The 16,148-nt window shown below is 49.3% G+C and overlaps 8 protein-coding genes across 11 annotated transcripts; 4 read left to right on the top strand and 4 right to left on the bottom strand.

Moving 5' to 3' along the window:
* The first annotated feature begins 35 nt into the window (after positions 1-35).
* H257_08389 (hypothetical protein) lies at positions 36-3,166 on the top strand. Its single transcript, XM_009834242.1, has 5 exons — positions 36-499; positions 562-696; positions 749-841; positions 1,335-1,815; positions 2,756-3,166. The coding sequence occupies exons 1-5, from the start codon at positions 62-64 to the stop codon at positions 3,040-3,042; spliced, it is 1,434 nt and encodes a 477-aa protein (XP_009832544.1). The 5' UTR covers positions 36-61; the 3' UTR covers positions 3,043-3,166.
* Positions 3,167-3,396: 230 nt separating this feature from the next.
* On the bottom strand, positions 3,397-4,849 carry H257_08388 (hypothetical protein). Of its 4 annotated transcripts, XM_009834241.1 has the most exons (6): positions 4,599-4,849; positions 4,313-4,502; positions 4,155-4,233; positions 3,988-4,086; positions 3,814-3,940; positions 3,397-3,739 (listed from the first exon to the last, which is right to left on the bottom strand). In XM_009834241.1, exons 1-6 carry the CDS (start codon positions 4,729-4,731, stop codon positions 3,480-3,482), a joined length of 888 nt encoding a protein of 295 aa, XP_009832543.1. In that variant the 5' UTR covers positions 4,732-4,849; the 3' UTR covers positions 3,397-3,479. The 4 variants fall into 4 exon arrangements, with proteins under 4 accessions (XP_009832543.1, XP_009832542.1, XP_009832541.1 ...); XM_009834240.1 differs by having other exon boundaries at positions 4,313-4,849; XM_009834239.1 differs by having other exon boundaries at positions 3,397-3,940.
* Positions 4,850-4,973: 124 nt separating this feature from the next.
* Positions 4,974-6,861, top strand: H257_08386 (hypothetical protein). The gene is made up of 6 exons (XM_009834236.1): positions 4,974-5,209; positions 5,267-5,305; positions 5,350-5,586; positions 5,656-5,717; positions 5,817-6,023; positions 6,082-6,861. The coding sequence occupies exons 1-6, from the start codon at positions 4,997-4,999 to the stop codon at positions 6,275-6,277; spliced, it is 954 nt and encodes a 317-aa protein (XP_009832538.1). The 5' UTR covers positions 4,974-4,996; the 3' UTR covers positions 6,278-6,861.
* On the bottom strand, positions 6,311-6,838 carry H257_08387 (peptide-methionine (S)-S-oxide reductase; the record flags this gene model as incomplete). Its single annotated transcript, XM_009834237.1, has 1 exon — positions 6,311-6,838. The coding sequence occupies one exon, from the start codon at positions 6,836-6,838 to the stop codon at positions 6,311-6,313; it is 528 nt and encodes a 175-aa protein (XP_009832539.1).
* A 631-nt stretch (positions 6,862-7,492) lies between the features above and the next one.
* H257_08385 (peptide-methionine (S)-S-oxide reductase) lies at positions 7,493-8,297 on the top strand. The gene has a single exon (XM_009834235.1). The coding sequence runs from the start codon at positions 7,550-7,552 to the stop codon at positions 8,129-8,131; it is 582 nt and encodes a 193-aa protein (XP_009832537.1). The 5' UTR covers positions 7,493-7,549; the 3' UTR covers positions 8,132-8,297.
* A 244-nt stretch (positions 8,298-8,541) lies between these two features.
* H257_08384 (peptide-methionine (S)-S-oxide reductase) lies at positions 8,542-9,281 on the top strand. The gene has a single exon (XM_009834234.1). It carries the CDS (start codon positions 8,572-8,574, stop codon positions 9,232-9,234), a length of 663 nt encoding a protein of 220 aa, XP_009832536.1. The 5' UTR covers positions 8,542-8,571; the 3' UTR covers positions 9,235-9,281.
* A 5-nt stretch (positions 9,282-9,286) lies between these two features.
* H257_08383 (hypothetical protein) lies at positions 9,287-11,302 on the bottom strand (the record flags this gene model as incomplete). Its single annotated transcript, XM_009834233.1, has 1 exon — positions 9,287-11,302. The coding sequence occupies one exon, from the start codon at positions 11,300-11,302 to the stop codon at positions 9,287-9,289; it is 2,016 nt and encodes a 671-aa protein (XP_009832535.1).
* Positions 11,303-11,770: 468 nt separating this feature from the next.
* On the bottom strand, positions 11,771-15,469 carry H257_08382 (hypothetical protein). Its single transcript, XM_009834232.1, has 6 exons — positions 14,918-15,469; positions 14,413-14,574; positions 14,157-14,345; positions 13,149-13,221; positions 12,338-12,424; positions 11,771-12,214 (listed from the first exon to the last, which is right to left on the bottom strand). The coding sequence occupies exons 1-6, from the start codon at positions 15,426-15,428 to the stop codon at positions 11,935-11,937; spliced, it is 1,302 nt and encodes a 433-aa protein (XP_009832534.1). The 5' UTR covers positions 15,429-15,469; the 3' UTR covers positions 11,771-11,934.
* Positions 15,470-16,148: the final 679 nt, after the last annotated feature.

The following is a 16,148-nucleotide window of genomic DNA, read 5'->3' as shown; positions in this document are numbered from 1 at the left end:
TTTTGACCAATCCAAGTTGAAACCTCTGGAGTCGCGAAAAAGTGGCGGCAACTTTACGATAATGCTGAACGTGGGCAACAAGTCGAATGCGCGGCAGCAGGTGCAGCGCCGGTCCGCAGCTCATTACCGCTACGCGCTTTCCATGTACCAAGATGCTCCCGTGGTGGAAGTGACGCTGGAAGAATTTGAATCGTACTCGATCGATCGGTTGCATGTGCTCAAGACGGTCGAGATGCACCGCGTGCGTGGTGGCAACCCGCGCGAGACAGAGGTGAAGGTGGACAAGGCGTTGAACATGTACCTTCCCATGCGCACGTCGGAAGACCGTGAGAAGGATCAGCTGTCCCACTTCATCCTGCGCATGGCGTTTTGCCACACGGAAGAGTTGCGGCGGTGGTTTCTCGCGCACGAGAGTTACTTGTTCAAGCACCGGTTGGATCGCGCGACCCGCGAGGACAAGATGCACTTTATGCGGACAAACGGATTGATCTACGAACAGGTACCCGGCATATCCACCCCATCATCCAAACCTCGATCGATCATCTCATGCGTCCATGTTAGGTCGACGAAGACGAAATGAAAGCGTTGGCGCCAAAGTTGAAGACCGTCCGCGCAACCACCATGACGGACATGAAGGAAGCGTACAAAGACCTCGACGTGCATGTCAAAGTTCCGTTCACGGAAGCCATCGACCTCGTACAACATGACGCCCTTCCTGCTTTCGCGTTTCTCATGCCACCCGTGATAGATTGGATCGCGCAAAGTGTACCTCCAGGGCGGCATCGCATATGTACCCTTCGACCACTTGGTGTCGATTCTCTACGCTCGGTTTCGGTCATCGGTTCGTAATTCACTTGGTTTGAATTCGACATTTGATTGATTTTTCATTCATTTTGCTCCTTTTTTTGTTGTTTTACTTAAACACTATTATTATCTTTCTTTTACCCAAATATTTTGGCTGAGTTTTGCGCTGAATCACCAAATGTATCGATCGATTCTTTATATTTGTATGTACTAGTAGTAAAAAGGTTTTCTTTTGGTGTTTGTTTTGTCCCGTTATTTGAGTTCCTCCCTTATTTTGCGTTTATTCCGGTTTTCTTGCCTTATTTTTTTTTTTTTTTTTTTGTTTTCCGTTGAATTTTGTTTTTTGTGTTGTTTTTTGTTTGGATTTTCATTGGTTTTGTTTGGTTCTTTCGGCGGGGTCAACATTATTAACCAATCAAAACCCATTTCTCAATGAAATTCAACCAATCAGATCGATTCTGGATCGGTTTGGTTCCCCAAATTTGTACTATCAAATCGACAAGACTGGTTTATATGTTTCCTACTTGTAGCTGTCCAAACAATTAGCCGTGGCGTTTCGAAAGTTTGGCGGGTCAGCCGCCTCCCGGGACGATCGGTTGATGCCAGTGCTCAAGAACCTAGCCAAGCACCACATCGGCCCCGACTACTCGACCGCGCCGGTTGCGTCCGGTAATTCCATCACCGCCGCCATGGTGGACGGCCTGTCCAAGACGTCCATGCCGCTGTGCATGAAGTCGCTCCATCTCGCGCTTACGACGCAGAGCCACCTCAAGCACGGCGGCCGCATGCAGTACGGACTGTTCCTCAAGGGCATGGGGCTGCAACTGGACGACGCAATTGAGTTTTGGCGCAAAGAGTTTTGCAAAAAGATCAACGTCGACGACTTCAATAAAAAGTACGCGTACAACATCCGACACAACTACGGCAAAGAAGGCAAGCGCAAAGACTACACCCCGTTGAACTGCATGAAAATCATCACGTCCGACCCGCCCAAACAAGGCGAATACCACGGTACGTACGAGTTACAGCTTGTATTTATGTATCGAGAATCGAGATAGCTTTCTTTCATATACAACTTGTATTGATGTATCGAGAATCGAAATAGCTTTCAAGTGAATTATAGTGTGGAATGAATGATTTGATTGTGGCGACGGGATGGCTTGATGTGTATTATATAGACATGCCATCACGCAATGATATTGAATAGCCCTGCCAGAGTCGAAAGGTCGGGGTTACTTGCAGTCTAGTGTTTGTGTTGGGTTGATATATATATATAGTCGTGAGTCTGTGATAGTCGTGAGTCGGTGAGTTTTTATGTAGACTTTGAAATTTATTATATAATTGGCTGAAATATTACAAAGGAGGGGTAATATTCTTTCGTGAACATTTGGCAAAAACGCAAGTTTATCATGTATTTCAGTGACTTGTGTAGTCGTTACCAAAATTGGATAATGGGGAGGAGGCAAAACAGTTGCAAAACGAAGTATTGTGCTTTCGAGTGAAATTTCGTGTTGTGGTTTCTCGTTGGAATTTCAATCGATTTGATTGGCTACTTCAGATGAGCTCAACATTATTAGCCAATCAAAACCCATTTCTCAATGAAATTCAACCAATCAGATCGATTCTGGATCGGTTTGGTCGGCGCGATTATTCGATTGCACCAAACCCTCCCCAAATTTGTATATCAAATCGACAATAAAGTTAAGCTCTAATTTTTCTTTGTGGAGTATATATATATATATATATATATATATATATATATATATTAGTGCCTTTTGGTTGTGTGGTGCTTGCTATTCGTCGAGATATCTTCTATGAGCACTTGCATGCGTGAGCACTGGGCGATGATTTCTGACGTAATGGCCTGAACTTTTGAGTCCATGTGCATTGCTATTGTTGTTTTTCCTCGGTGTTTATATATATATATATATTTCATGGCGACTGTACGTAGGCTGTCCATTTCGGCACTTTGACGAGCACCATTTGCGCGCAAGTTTGCGCGGCATCGGCGAGATCGACAAGGAAGCGATCGTGCAGCTGGCCAAAGCCAAGCAGTTCCAAGTCGCATGCAAGCGGCACTTTGAAGCGATGCACCCCAAAGCCAACTCGGACGGCGTGGGCAACCACCCGAACGCATTTTTCGAAGAAAGTCGCAAGTATTTCGACAGCCAACCCTCGAACAACAACGGCGTCACACCACCAAACAACACTCCTGCGACAGCGGTCAAGTCCGAGTAAACCAACCCCCCCCCCAAGAAGGACATCTAGTATTAGTATAGTAGTACGAAGTACGTAGTAGTACTGTAGCATCCTCCTAGTAGTATCCACAAACACACACAAATACATGCATGCAAATCGTCCAGTGTTGTTTTCTGTTTCATGTTGTGAGCGTGCCAAAAGTACACTTCAAGCGACAAGCCAAGCTACAAAGGTAGCTACTAGTACTTCGGAGTACAAACGTACCGGTATTAGTACTCCAATGGTAGCTACTATTAATAGTACAAAGGTTGCTATTAGTACAATGGTAGCTACTACAAAGGTAGGAGCTACTGGTAGCTACTGAGGTTGTACTACAAGTAACGTGTAACATAGGTCAAGGGCAACTTTAGTAGTGCATATTCGTACGTTGATATATACAGGATTGTGGCCATGTGCGGGTGAAGTATATATATATATCAACACCCGTCTAAGTTGTTGTTGTCAGCAGCATCGTCGTCGTTGGTGTTGTCAAGGCTGGCCTGATGCTGGTTCTCGTCGAGGTTGTGGACAACATCACGAAGGTACTTGCGACGCAGTATGTCGGCAAAGCTACGCACAATCACGAGGCGAAGCAGGCGCCGATCCGACCGAAAACTCTGCACGACGTGGTCAACTGTACTCGTACTCCCTTTAACGGGAGGTTCCAAAGTCGACGGGGTGGTCGTGTTGCCGCCGTCTACGGTTGACGTCGTGCGAAATCATCCCAACTTGAGGACAAAAAATATGCCGCAGGAAGCTAGGTACTTCTACCTTCTTCGTCGGGGGGGTTGGGGGGCGTGGGAAAGAGACGGGGGCCCCCAAGGTACGACAGACAAGACAGAAAAGGCTCAGCAGATGCCATGAACGTGCTGGACACTGTGAACGCGCCTTTTTCGTACTAACATGGCAAGGTCGTCATGTGACAGACATGTCACGATTCAGTACGTGGAGGTGCTTTTCCAAGTAGATTTCGGCAGGGTGTCGGCCGTCTAGGTAGTTGGTGGCGTGGAATTGTTTGATTTGATCGGTCACTGCGTTAAGTACCTACAAACCACGAATATATGACCTACAATCGAGCTATAGAAGCATGCACGTGTATGTCAATGACGTACGATGCCATACGGGCCGTGAACGTTGCAATCGTGGGCTGCCACGTAATGAAGTACCTCGCTCTCGGGCACTTGAAATGCTCTAACTTCAATCGTGAGTATGAATTATTTACTGTACAGTACATATGCACGAGCATGCAAAGAAACTCGAGACAGCACACCGTTGCTTGGCAGAGAGCGGCAACGCCGCCAGCCACGACTTGAACGAGTCGCCGTGGGTTGCTCGAAATGACGCGTACGACGACAGTTGCTGCTTCATCGAGGCTCGAATGATACATCGCTGGGTCTGGACATCTTCGTGAATAAAGGTCGGCCAAGGTGAGAACAGCTCGCGATGTTCGTCGTCCGTGTCTAGCAAAACCATGGTCAGGATTAATAGAAACGTAATCGTTCGCCTGGTCCATTGAACTGACGGCGACGAAAGGATTGGTAGGGGGCGGTGTGTACCCCAGTCGGAACACTGCTGGAATTTGTCCCAGTTCATCATGGCGTTCGTGATGCCGCAGCAGGCGCAGCCGCCACCCTGGCTCACGTAATCAAACATGGTCTTGTCGACTACCCACGCATCCTGAAAGGCCATGCTGTGGAGTCGAAGATGTGAGGATGGTACTGCAAGATGCCTTGATGGTGACGGAGACCAATTCTAGAGCAAGGTGTAGTGTGTGAATGAAGGTGGTGAAGATCCAACGAGTTACGAAAGGTCGCGAAACTATATGCAGTGTGATTGGTTTAAATGCTCAACATGATCGAAAATAGTTGCGTTTTACTGGATAAATTGTAGTTATACATGTGCCATGTTTTACCAATCGTTGATTGGTCTACCCCAAACACATTGAGACATCGTGATGGACGAGGAAGCAGTCGACACGACCACCGCCACGACGACCCCACCGCAGCCGACAGGTGAGGACTTGTCATCCAAGGCTGGAGATGCAAGGGCATCTACGGATCAGTCCACCGACCTGTTTCGTCGTCGCGCGGGGGATTTGTTGTCGTCCTTGAGCTCGACTCTGGATGACAACGTCATGTTGTTCCGATGGGGTTGCATGGCGACGATGGTGCGTTGCTTGCTCGTGTCTCCATGAATCTCATGCGTATCAACCATAATAATGTAGGTGGGCTGCGCGTACATTAGCATTCGTTCCAGCGGCTTGGTACGTTTGCTTTCCATCCTTGGTTGACCCTTATCCGCGTCTAGTTGACGCGATATACGTCGTTGGACGCCCTTCCAGTGGGAGTTCCCGTCGTCGGCCGCGTATTAGGTCAACATGCTGCCGACCCAAGCACGCTCTACGTGTACCACACGCCATGGGTGCGTCGCGTGCTGCTCAAGGAAACCCTTCCGCGGGGGATGGACGTCAGCGGCCACTTGACCGACACGTCGTCGGTCATTGCAGTGCGTCCATTCGGCGTGGACATGCAAGACGAAGCCAAGGTAACGACGACGGCACCGTCATGGACGACCTCTTGATCCGTCCCTATCCTCTCTGTACATCTACTATAGCGGTGGCTTTACTCGGACTTCGTCGCGGCCAGACGTTATGTCACCATTGAGCTTCTCTATCGGTACACGACGAACGATTCCGTCTCTCACACTACTACATCCTCCTCCTAACGTTACTACTCATCATCACCGTGAGAACTTTCCTCGTGGACTTGCATTAGCCCACCGCCTCCATTGTCGTCGTCGTCATCTACGGACTATCCTCCCGCGGTCGTGCCGCCGACACCGACGCTGGCGGTTGGCGCGTGCTCCATTTCCACCCCCAAAAACCTGTTCTTTCGACAAGACATGGCGGAATTTGCCGTCGCGCGAGGAATTGCCGTGTGCCGTCCAGAGCCTGATGTGGATGTCGTCAAACCTAACATGAGGTACCCACGTCGCAGCTAACTAGCTAGCTACGTGACGATCATCGTGAATGCCTACTAGCCGTCGATCCATCAAGCGCTTGGAACGGCGCACAAAGCGACTCGCGTCGCGACAGGAGTATGCACAAACCATGCGATACGGGGTATGGAAGGAATGGGCCGAGCCGGAAGTGGCCCAGCGCATGGTGTCAGCAGGGAAGCGCGCGTCGACGGCGGCGATGCAGCGCATCTTTGGCACGTGGTGGACCAAGTATTAAACATGTGTACAAAGTGTATTCAACAAGAGAGACTTAGCCGTAGCAACGGATTTGATCGGTGGAGTTTTTGGCCGCGCATTGGCCGCCCTTTTCCAGGTACTTTTGGTGGTATTCTTCGGCGTGGTAGAACGTTCCTGCGGGCTCGATCTCCGTGACGATTTCAGTCTTGGTGACTTGGCCACGTTCTGCCTTGGCGGCTTCCGCTTCTTCCTTTTGTTCGTCGTTGTGGTAGTAAATGCCGCTGCGGTATTGCGTGCCCACATCGTTCTTTTGTCGGTTGAGGGTGGTAGGGTCATGGATCGAGAAGAACTTGTCCAACAGTTCCTTGTACGTGATGGTGTTGACGTCAAACTTGATTTGAACGGCTTCAGCATGTCCAGTGTCGCCCTTGCACACCTCACGGTACGTCGGGTTGACGGTCGAGCCGTTGATGAACCCGACATGGGTCTCAACCACGCCTTCCAAGCGCTGGAAGTTGAGCTCCACGCTCCAGTAGCATCCAGCGGCGAACGTCGCCAATTGCTCATGGGGTTCCAACGACACAGGGACGGTCTTGGTCATTTCGGCTTCTGTGGAGATCGTTGCGAAATCGAAAATGAGCTTTACTGGAAAGGGTGAGGAAATACGCCAATCAGCGTCGAGGACTCTTTTGGTATCAAAGTGACTGGAATAACATATAGTATATACAGCCCAAGAGTACTGATAGGTATTCCCTTATTCAAGTTTTTGAGAGGAAAATCTAGCTCATACACATCAAGACAATAAGATTTGATGGACTGAATTAGTAGCATTCGAACTCGTCCTCTATGTGATTGGCTTAAATAATATAGTTATTTAGCCAATCCAAGTTGAATCCATTTCAGAGTCATCGGCATCCTTGAACTTGATTGGTCCGATTTCAGATGGGGTTTCGTTTTGAATTGCACTTTAGGTAACATCAAATTTGCGATTGATCTTGCAACCATGTTCATCTCATTTTGCAGCCTGCACTATATCGATGTGACCTGCTTCCATGTTCTTTGGTAAGCGGTTGTTTCCATGCTTCATGAACGAAGTGTAGCATTTGCCATTTGGTGAAACAGTACTGAGACACGGCCGTGATTTCCATTGTAATTAGTTACTCTGTAGCCAATATTATGGCCAATCAAAACAACGACAATTTCCCCCAATTATCCAAAAACGGCAACCTGGAATCCCATTGAATTCGATTGCCTTCACGGTTTCAAGATGGCGGCGGTGGCATTCCGATGAGCATTCCGTCCACAATCTGACATGACGTCCAACGCAAACACTGACGCGCCTCAGAGCGTTGCCACATTTGCAGCCGGGTGCTTTTGGAGCGTCGAGCTGCACTTCCAGCGCCTCCCTGGCGTGGTAGACACCAAAGTTGGGTACATCAATGGCCACACCGTGAACCCAACCTATCGCCAAGTGTGTTCCGGGACCACGGGGCATGCCGAGGCCGTGCAAGTCACGTTTGATTCCACGGTAATCTCGTACCAAGACCTGGTAGACAAGTTCTTCTCGATCCACGACCCTACGACCCTCAACCGACAAAAGAACGACGTGGGAACGCAATACCGCAGCGGCATTTACTACCACAACGACGACCAAAAGGATTGTGCAGTGGCATCGAAGAGGAAACGGCAGAAAAGGCCAACGCCCCCACATCAACGGTGGTGGAGGTCTATCCTGCATACCGTCTTTGGTTGCAATGGCGACGTCGTGGTGGTGACCGAAGTCCTGCCAGCGGGGCAATTTTACATTGCAGAAGAGTATCATCAGCGGTACTTGGAAAAGGGAGGGCAATGTGCGGCCAAAGGTTCGACAGCGTCGGTGCGGTGTTATGGTTAACTATAGCTAATGACGTAGTACTGTAGCCCAATAGAACGCTCTCATTATTGTGGTGTCGGTGGTAAGCTAGGAAAGCCGATGATTTGCTAAACTATGGACTTCCGTAGTGTGCTCCAATACACTATACGTATTGTACTCGGTCAAATTTGAACAAATGAGTTCTCCACTGTTAACTTTACAGTTCAATAGATCTAGCTAGCCCATGAATGTTGTCCATGCATCATGTAGTCCTCTGCAAGGCTGACGGTAGCATCCTTGCTAGAAATTCGCCGAGCTTTTTTTCCGTATAATGTGCTCACCTTTGCAGCATTGCTGTCTCGGCTAGTTACACTGCAAATGCCTTTTTAGGTGAAACGGCTTTTTGAAACTGCTCACACTAATCAACAGGAGCACACTATTTCAAGGTGGTCTTCGGAATCGTTCCAACGGTGGCATTTTCAATGCTTGGGCAAGTTGGCCAGGGAAGCATGAGGTCGTGGACCAAGTTGAACTCTTGCGTAGGAATGTCGTTGGCATGCCATCCCACTGCATGTATGATGTCTTCGTCGTCGTCAACGGCGGCAGCGACTCCACCTATGCAGGACGTGGCGACGTTTGCAGCAGGATGCTTCTGGGGCGTCGAACTTCACTTTCAACGCGTACCAGGTGTGCTGGTCACCCGCGTGGGGTACACCAATGGGCACACACTCAACCCTACATACAAGGACATCTGCCGCGGCGACACTGGGCACGCTGAAGCTGTCCAAGTGACGTTTGACAGCGCCATTGTACCCTACAAGGACCTGTTGGAGAAATTCTGGTCCATCCACGACCCCACAACTTTGAACCAGCAAAAGAACGACGTTGGCACGCAGTACCGGTCGGGCATATATTACCACAACGACGAGCAAAAGGCGCTAGCGGAAGCGTCCAAGGCCACCCAACAAACCCATCTCCATGCCACCGCACTCCTCCCTCGAATCATCAGTAGCAGAGACATCGTCACGGAGATTGAACCGGCAGGAGTGTTTTACCCCGCTGAGGATTACCACCAACAATACCTTCAAAAAGGAGGCCAGTGCGCCAAGAAGGGGACCACCGACTCGATTCGGTGCTACGGCTAACTTGACTAAGATCACTTGTGGTGTTAACGCATTGGATTGAATATTTCATTGGTTAAAACACCTCGGGGTGATACTTGAGGGTCACGTTGTTGCCTGCTTTGTGGCACTCGGTGGTGACTTGGTGCAACGTGTCTCGAATGGTGGTCTTGATGGCGGCAGGACCGCAGAAAAACACTCCAATCTCCGCATGTCGATGGGCGTTCGCCACGGCTGTGAGAATGCCATGGTACTTGGGTCTTCCCAACTTGGTTGGCAACGGCAAATTGGCCAGTCCAGAGATTGGGTCCACAGAATTGCTGTCCACGCAGGTACTTGTCATCTTTTGGAGCACGCGCAAGACATCGGTGGCGTCCGGCGCGGTCTTGGCGAAGTTTCCAGTCAGATACAGCTGGACATCGAGGTTGGGCAGGGCCCCCATTTGCTCCAATATGTGCTGGTGGGTCTTGAACATTGTTTGCTTGTTGGTCTGCCAATGCACGTACACTTGTTGTCCCATGTGGGGGGTCGAATGTCGACGCGACGAGAGGTCGTGTTGCTTAGCGTCCACGAGGCATTGCTGCAGAACGGAGATGTATGGCGTGATGCCAATGCCAGCCCCAAACAACACTGCGACGCTGTACTGGCGCACTTCCACGGCGGGCGCGGGGATGGGGCCGTCGATGTGAACATACAAATGGGGGTGCACCACGTCGTAGAGGCGTCGGGTCCAGTCCCCCGACACTTGAATCTGCACCGCCACTTCGTGCTTGTCTTGTGCGGTGATGCTGAACGGATGCCACTCGTACTTGTGGACAAGGGGCACATGAAGACGAAGGAACGACCCGGGGAGGACGTTCTGAAACCGTTTCGTCTTGGGGATGTACAGCGTGAGCGTGTCGTTTGTCTTGGTGAAGTGCGACACGGCCGACAGTCGTGTACAAAAGTATCGCGGAAACACTTCGACGACAACGTACACGATCGTGGGGATGGCGAGAAACACAACCGCCTGCGGGGGTTCGAGCCATCCGCGGACGCCATGCACAAACGTTAGGCAAAACATAATGCCGTCCAACACATGGGCCAACATGTTCCACCGGATGTTGCGGCGTCGGGACCGGACGTATGCCGTCTTGAAAACGCATGCGACGACGCTGCACACGACCATCACGACCCCCGTCCACCCCGTGAGCGTCACCACAAACCCCATCGGCCCTGGCTTGGGCTTCCCCGCAAACTCGGGCGCTTTGGACAGCACCGATTGTGCCCACGCGTCCCTCGACGCCCGGGGGATCTTGATCCAAATGCTCACCGCTTGGCCTGCCACGTGCACCCAGCCGGAAATGTAAAACAAGATGCCGTGCACCATGTGGCACACCACGCGGTGCTCCAGAGCGAGGGCGTGCGCGATGTCTAAATTGGCCTTGGTGACGGCGTACTGCAGTCGTGTGAACGTGGGCCAGAGCAAGAAGAAGCCGTTAAGGAGGTTCACTTGCGCGGCCCCCCGCGCGATGCACACACTGTACCCGGACAGGTTGAACGCGGGCTTGCGTTGATGGTACACGTCAAACTTCCACAGAAACACTGCTACGTTTAGAACCGCGTAGAGCCCCCACCATACTTTGATTGAGGACGGGTACGCTTGGAACAACATCCACATGGCGTGAAGACGCGAGGGGTTTCTTCCGTTGGTAGTATTGTCATTGCCGTCAATGCCGCTTCTAGGGGTTTTAGGGGGGTCAAACACACTGGTGCGGAGGTTGGGCAGCGACGTGACGACATCGGCAAATTGAGTGGCGTCAATGTGCCAGCGTTGAAAAAATACTTGCCCCACCACACCATCAATGTCTCCGTGCAAACTCAATCGACACGTGGCGGCGGCGGCGCGGATCCCCCCCGCCAAGAGCGCGGGGGACAGCACCCCCGAGTGGATCGTGTCCAACGAATCAAAGACCCGCAACGCTAAGTCTCCATCCACGTCGGGGGCTTCGATGGCGCAGCTTTCGGTTGTGGACATGGAGGCTTCTGTGGCCGAGTTGCTGCGACACGTTTCAATGGGCAGCAACGGGCGCGTGGTGGGCTTGTGTGCCATTCAAAAGTTGTTAGGGTGTTTGAGAAAGTTGCCTAGAACAAAAGTGATCCCAACGACTAGGGAGGGACAAAGGTATTTTGCCGCCTTCCAAATACAACGTACAGTACATGGAGAAACCAACGCAAGGTAAAAAAGTGTATGCTCTTGTAAAAGGCGGAAAATGTGGGGAAATTTGCGTTTCAAGCAACACCATAGTAGTATCCATAGTAATCATATTGGTAATTCGATTTCAAAATGGACTGGGGCTGCCAATCAAATCGACGAAGCAAAATCGAGGCAGTAATCGACGCACCGAAGTAGCCAATGAAAGTTTCGGGAAAAAAACTTTCGACCAATCAAAAATTGCAGGCGTATCCGGTGCGTCTCCATTTCACAAAGAGATCTACATTGCATCGGCCAGAAGTCATATACTATTTATTTCAAGTAAAAATGACGTCTCGACGATATCAGGTAGATTTGTCGAATCTACCGAAAATACCAAATTTAGCTTATAATATACGATCCACACAGATTTTAACAAAGGGGAAATTCATTCGTTCGTTAGCCAATCCAAGTGGCCGTTTACTTGAAGCGAATGATAGGCCTCTCCCATGTTGTTTTGTATGGCAGTTCAAAAAGCCCGCTATATCTATCTACGCGTCGACGTCCCAGCTCCCAAACGACTGCAATCGGGCGTCGATGCGAGCAACCACGTCGGCGCCAAACCCTTCGATGCCCTTGTCGTCCATTATGGCCAGTTCCTTGGTTGTCAAAATGACAATGTTGCCTGGACTTAGCGGCAGCTCGTAGCGCCAGCGGGACATGAACATGCGGTCGAAGCCGCCGCATCGGATGCCGCTCACGGAACTGCGCGCTTTCCATACTTCTTGGTACAGGAAATCCATGTCGTCCTTGTCCACGGCAATCTTGGACCTACACCACTCAAAACATCAATACATACGGAATCAATATCGGATGTGGTGGTAGTTTTGAACGGATCGTGTGCATTGAATCATATATATATTTATATATTTATATGATGATGACTGAACGTACTCGAAGCCAGCGTCCTTTTCTCGCTGTTGCAACCGTTGGTAGTACTTGTTGCGCTGGTCACGGCCAAGCTTGGCGACATTTTCAGGACTATCACAATATAAAAGTTATGGTCGATTATGATCAAATTTTCCAATATGTTCAATCATCTAGCCCAAATAGAGCCGAGAAAATATCTGATTGGCTAATATCCACTTGGTCCTTTCCGGTAGAAAATCGAAAATGGATTGCAGCCAATCAGAGACAAGTTATTTCGGATTGACCAATGGGAGAGATTCGTGTCCGGTTCGGTCGGCGAGATACGATCGAACAAGGTATGGAAATTCATATCGAATCTTCAATACAATGAAAACATAATATTACGTCAAAACCACAACAAGTTGATCAAACAATATTGTCAACTTTCTTCAAATTTCCCAATTTTGCATGGTTCGTTCAATCGAGCACAAATAGAGCCGAGACATCTGATTGGCCATTATCTACTTCGCCCTTTCCAGTAGAAACTCGAAAATGGATTGTAGCCAATCAGCGACAAGTAATTTTGGATTGACCAATGGGTGAGATTGGTGCTCAAATTCGCTCGGCGAGATTCGATTGAACGGGGTCCGGAAATTCATACCGAATCTCCAATAAATCACTCGCAATTCAGTACATTGGTCAAGTGTTGGGATATGGAAACATGTGCAGTCGAAACCGTCATTCGGAACGGAGTAGCAGCAACCCACGTTAAACAAGCCCAAATCATATCGTATACATACATATATATTTCTCGTCAAACTCGACGAACCATCAAGATATCAAATCCTTCACTTACGTAATCGGGGCGCCAGCGATTTCCGTCAACACAAAGGCCGCCATGGATTGTCCAAACATTGCAGGCATCGTGCCTACCACCAACAAGGTGCGGTTACGATAAGTTCAACCACAGTCTTGGGTGCTGAATCCATTGTTAGCTCTATCGATCACTCATAACCCAGAACACTATTCAAGGGGCGAATCAAATTCCAAAAAGCAACCTTCAACATATTGTGGATTCGGTACAGAGTTCCAGACCCCGTCGTGTCCAATCTCGGATTCTATTGGCTAATCCAAATTTGAGTGGATCTGATTGGCTCTTACAGATATGTTCAGCCAATGAAAAGTATTCAAATATACGATATTTGTCGTACTTCGCACGATACGCAATTAAATTTGAAGAATCTATTTAAATATTCGAACTGATTCATTGATGATTTGAGATTGTAATGAATTTTACAATTATATTAGCGTTTTATATTTCATGGTGCAGATCAACGACAAATACGATAGAATGAACCACGCGATATTTTCGGACGTGTACAGCGAATTCACAATATAGATAGTGCTTCACCACTGGACCTTTTGCAATACAAACTTCAAGAAGTCATCAATCGATGGAGTTGGCGAATCCGCCCAAAAAACACACACACATATTGTGCTTTCGAGTGAAATTTCGTGTTGTGGCGTGGTTTCTTGTTGGAATTAAGATCGATTTGATTGGCTACTTCAGATGAGCTCAAAATTATTAGCCAATCAAAACCATCTCAATGAAATTCAACCAATCAGATCGATTGTGGATCAGCTTGGTCGGCACGATTTGATTGCACCTCCTCCCCAAATTTGTATCAAATCGACAATAAAAGTCCACATTTTGGCTGAACGCATGCACATACATGGTCAATTCTCGTGTCAATTGGTTCCATCGATCCTCTTCAGCATGCATAAACGACTTCATAAACGAACTAAGACGTTGACTAGGTCATTTCGCAATCGAGGGACCACCATGTTAACGTAGGCATCGTACCGAGCACGGGAATCACTCGAATGCGAAAGTTTTCGACATTGCCAAACTGGTTGGGGTTGTCGACTTGGTCGGCGTCCAGCGGCAGCAGCTTGCATCGACTTTTCTCGCTCGAGTATACAGTCGTGATGGTCGACGCATCCACGTTCTTCTTTTTCAAAAAGTAGCGAATTTTCGTCGCCAGGTTGTCGCCTACAAGGCGTTGTTGTTTGGAATAGAAACAACAAGTGCTCTAGAAAGTATATGCCACGTCACGTACGCACAGAGTCCTGCAGCGAGCCAATGTGGATGCGAGTGGGATCGGCCTTGCCCCCGGCACTGGTGGCCGTGATGACCTTGAGCCCGTTGGCGCTGGCAGCTGCCAGCAGGGCCACCTTGGTCGTCACGTCGTCAATGCAATCCAAAATGTACGCTGGGTTGCCTGTAAAAAAGAATGTCAACATCACCACATGTCGCCACGTATTAGTTGTGCTTATCGAAACTCGAGTGACATGGAGAAAAAATCGACATCATCAGCAGAAAAGGATTTAGCCAATCAGATTGCAGGAAATCATCACCAAAGTTAAATTAGTGTGATACTACGAATCACCTCAGGACCCCTCTTTACAGGCAAAACTCACAAAGTATCGTTCGACAGATTTGGCGATTAAGCACAAACGTCCAAATTTTGGGTACATGGACAATATAAAAGACATATCACACATATTCAAAACAGCTTCTCTCTCCATCGTTCAGACAACTATCGTATAAGGAGACCAACGGACCAGCCAAGAGTTGGTCCGCTACGGCTTCTTCAAACATGACTGGCAGCGCCTCAATGTTGGCCTGGGGCACGATCTCCAGCAGGTGTTGCTTCAGAACTTGCGCTTTGGACAGACCGACGTCGGCGCGGGTGGCCACGGCGTGGCGGTTCAACGACGACAACGTGACGTTGTCAAAGTCAATGAGGCGGAGGTGCCGGACGCCAGACCGCGCCAGCATGTGCGCGGCGTGCGACCCTACACCGCCGAGCCCAATCACAATCACAAACGCATGTTGGATCTTGTCAAAGCCTTCTTCGCCAAAGAACGAACAGATGCGGCTGAATTGCTCGGCCGACAACGCGTCCACCTCTACTGGCGACGACGAGGGGGCTGCAATTGGCAACGCCTGGGCTTGACGTTGTGGTTTCGACGGTTGTTGTGTCAAGAGGTACTGACCCACGGCAGCAGTCGCCACACCGAGCGAAAACACAGCAGCAGCCTGCACAAACGTCAACGAGCTCGGCGCTTTCATGCTGTTGCTGCTCGTGATGGCAAAATAATGCGCACCAATCGATGCCGCGATTCCTCGTCGCTCATTGGTGGAAGGACGATTTCGATGGGAGAGGCGACACCCCGATTTTCATGTACAATTGTGAATTCGGTACGAATTTCCTGAACCTCGCCGCGACGTTTGATTGGTTATTCTGAAGATTAGTTAAAATATTTCTTTCTTTTTCAAGTCCTTTCTGCGGATTATTTGTACCGGTAGTATTATAACGAGGACATTCGATGGGTGTGATATAAAAGATTTCAGAATGATGGTTCAATGGTCAAAACGTTGGTTTTATTGAGGATTTAGTATGCCTTAGCGGAACCCCTTGAGTACTATAGTAGCAGCTGCCAGTGAACTCTGTCGCGAAGTCTAGCCGCAAGTATGTAGGCACGGGTAACTGATATCAAAGTCGTGGACAGTACAATCGCCAGGTGCTTGAGATCGAAAACGCGTGCATAGCCTTCAGTTGCTTACCAGTCTTGCTACTTCGAAGCATGATAAGTGGGATCATAAACGGTTCCTTTGACGTGTCCTTGATTAGGTCAAAGCGTTGCCTCGGAAGACGGACACGCGACCAAAAAAGCGCCAATTGAGATGAACATTCCGCTCGAGGAATGTGGTCTAGAATCCACGGGCCTCAATGCGGACTTGACGACGCCATTAAGGTAGACACATCATACCCTCATTTTCATGATTTTC

This window comes from Aphanomyces astaci (genome assembly GCF_000520075.1).
Source record: "Aphanomyces astaci strain APO3 unplaced genomic scaffold supercont1.18, whole genome shotgun sequence".
NCBI lineage: Eukaryota > Oomycota > Saprolegniomycetes > Saprolegniales > Verrucalvaceae > Aphanomyces > Aphanomyces astaci.
This window is presented reverse-complemented; position numbering and strand designations above follow the sequence as displayed.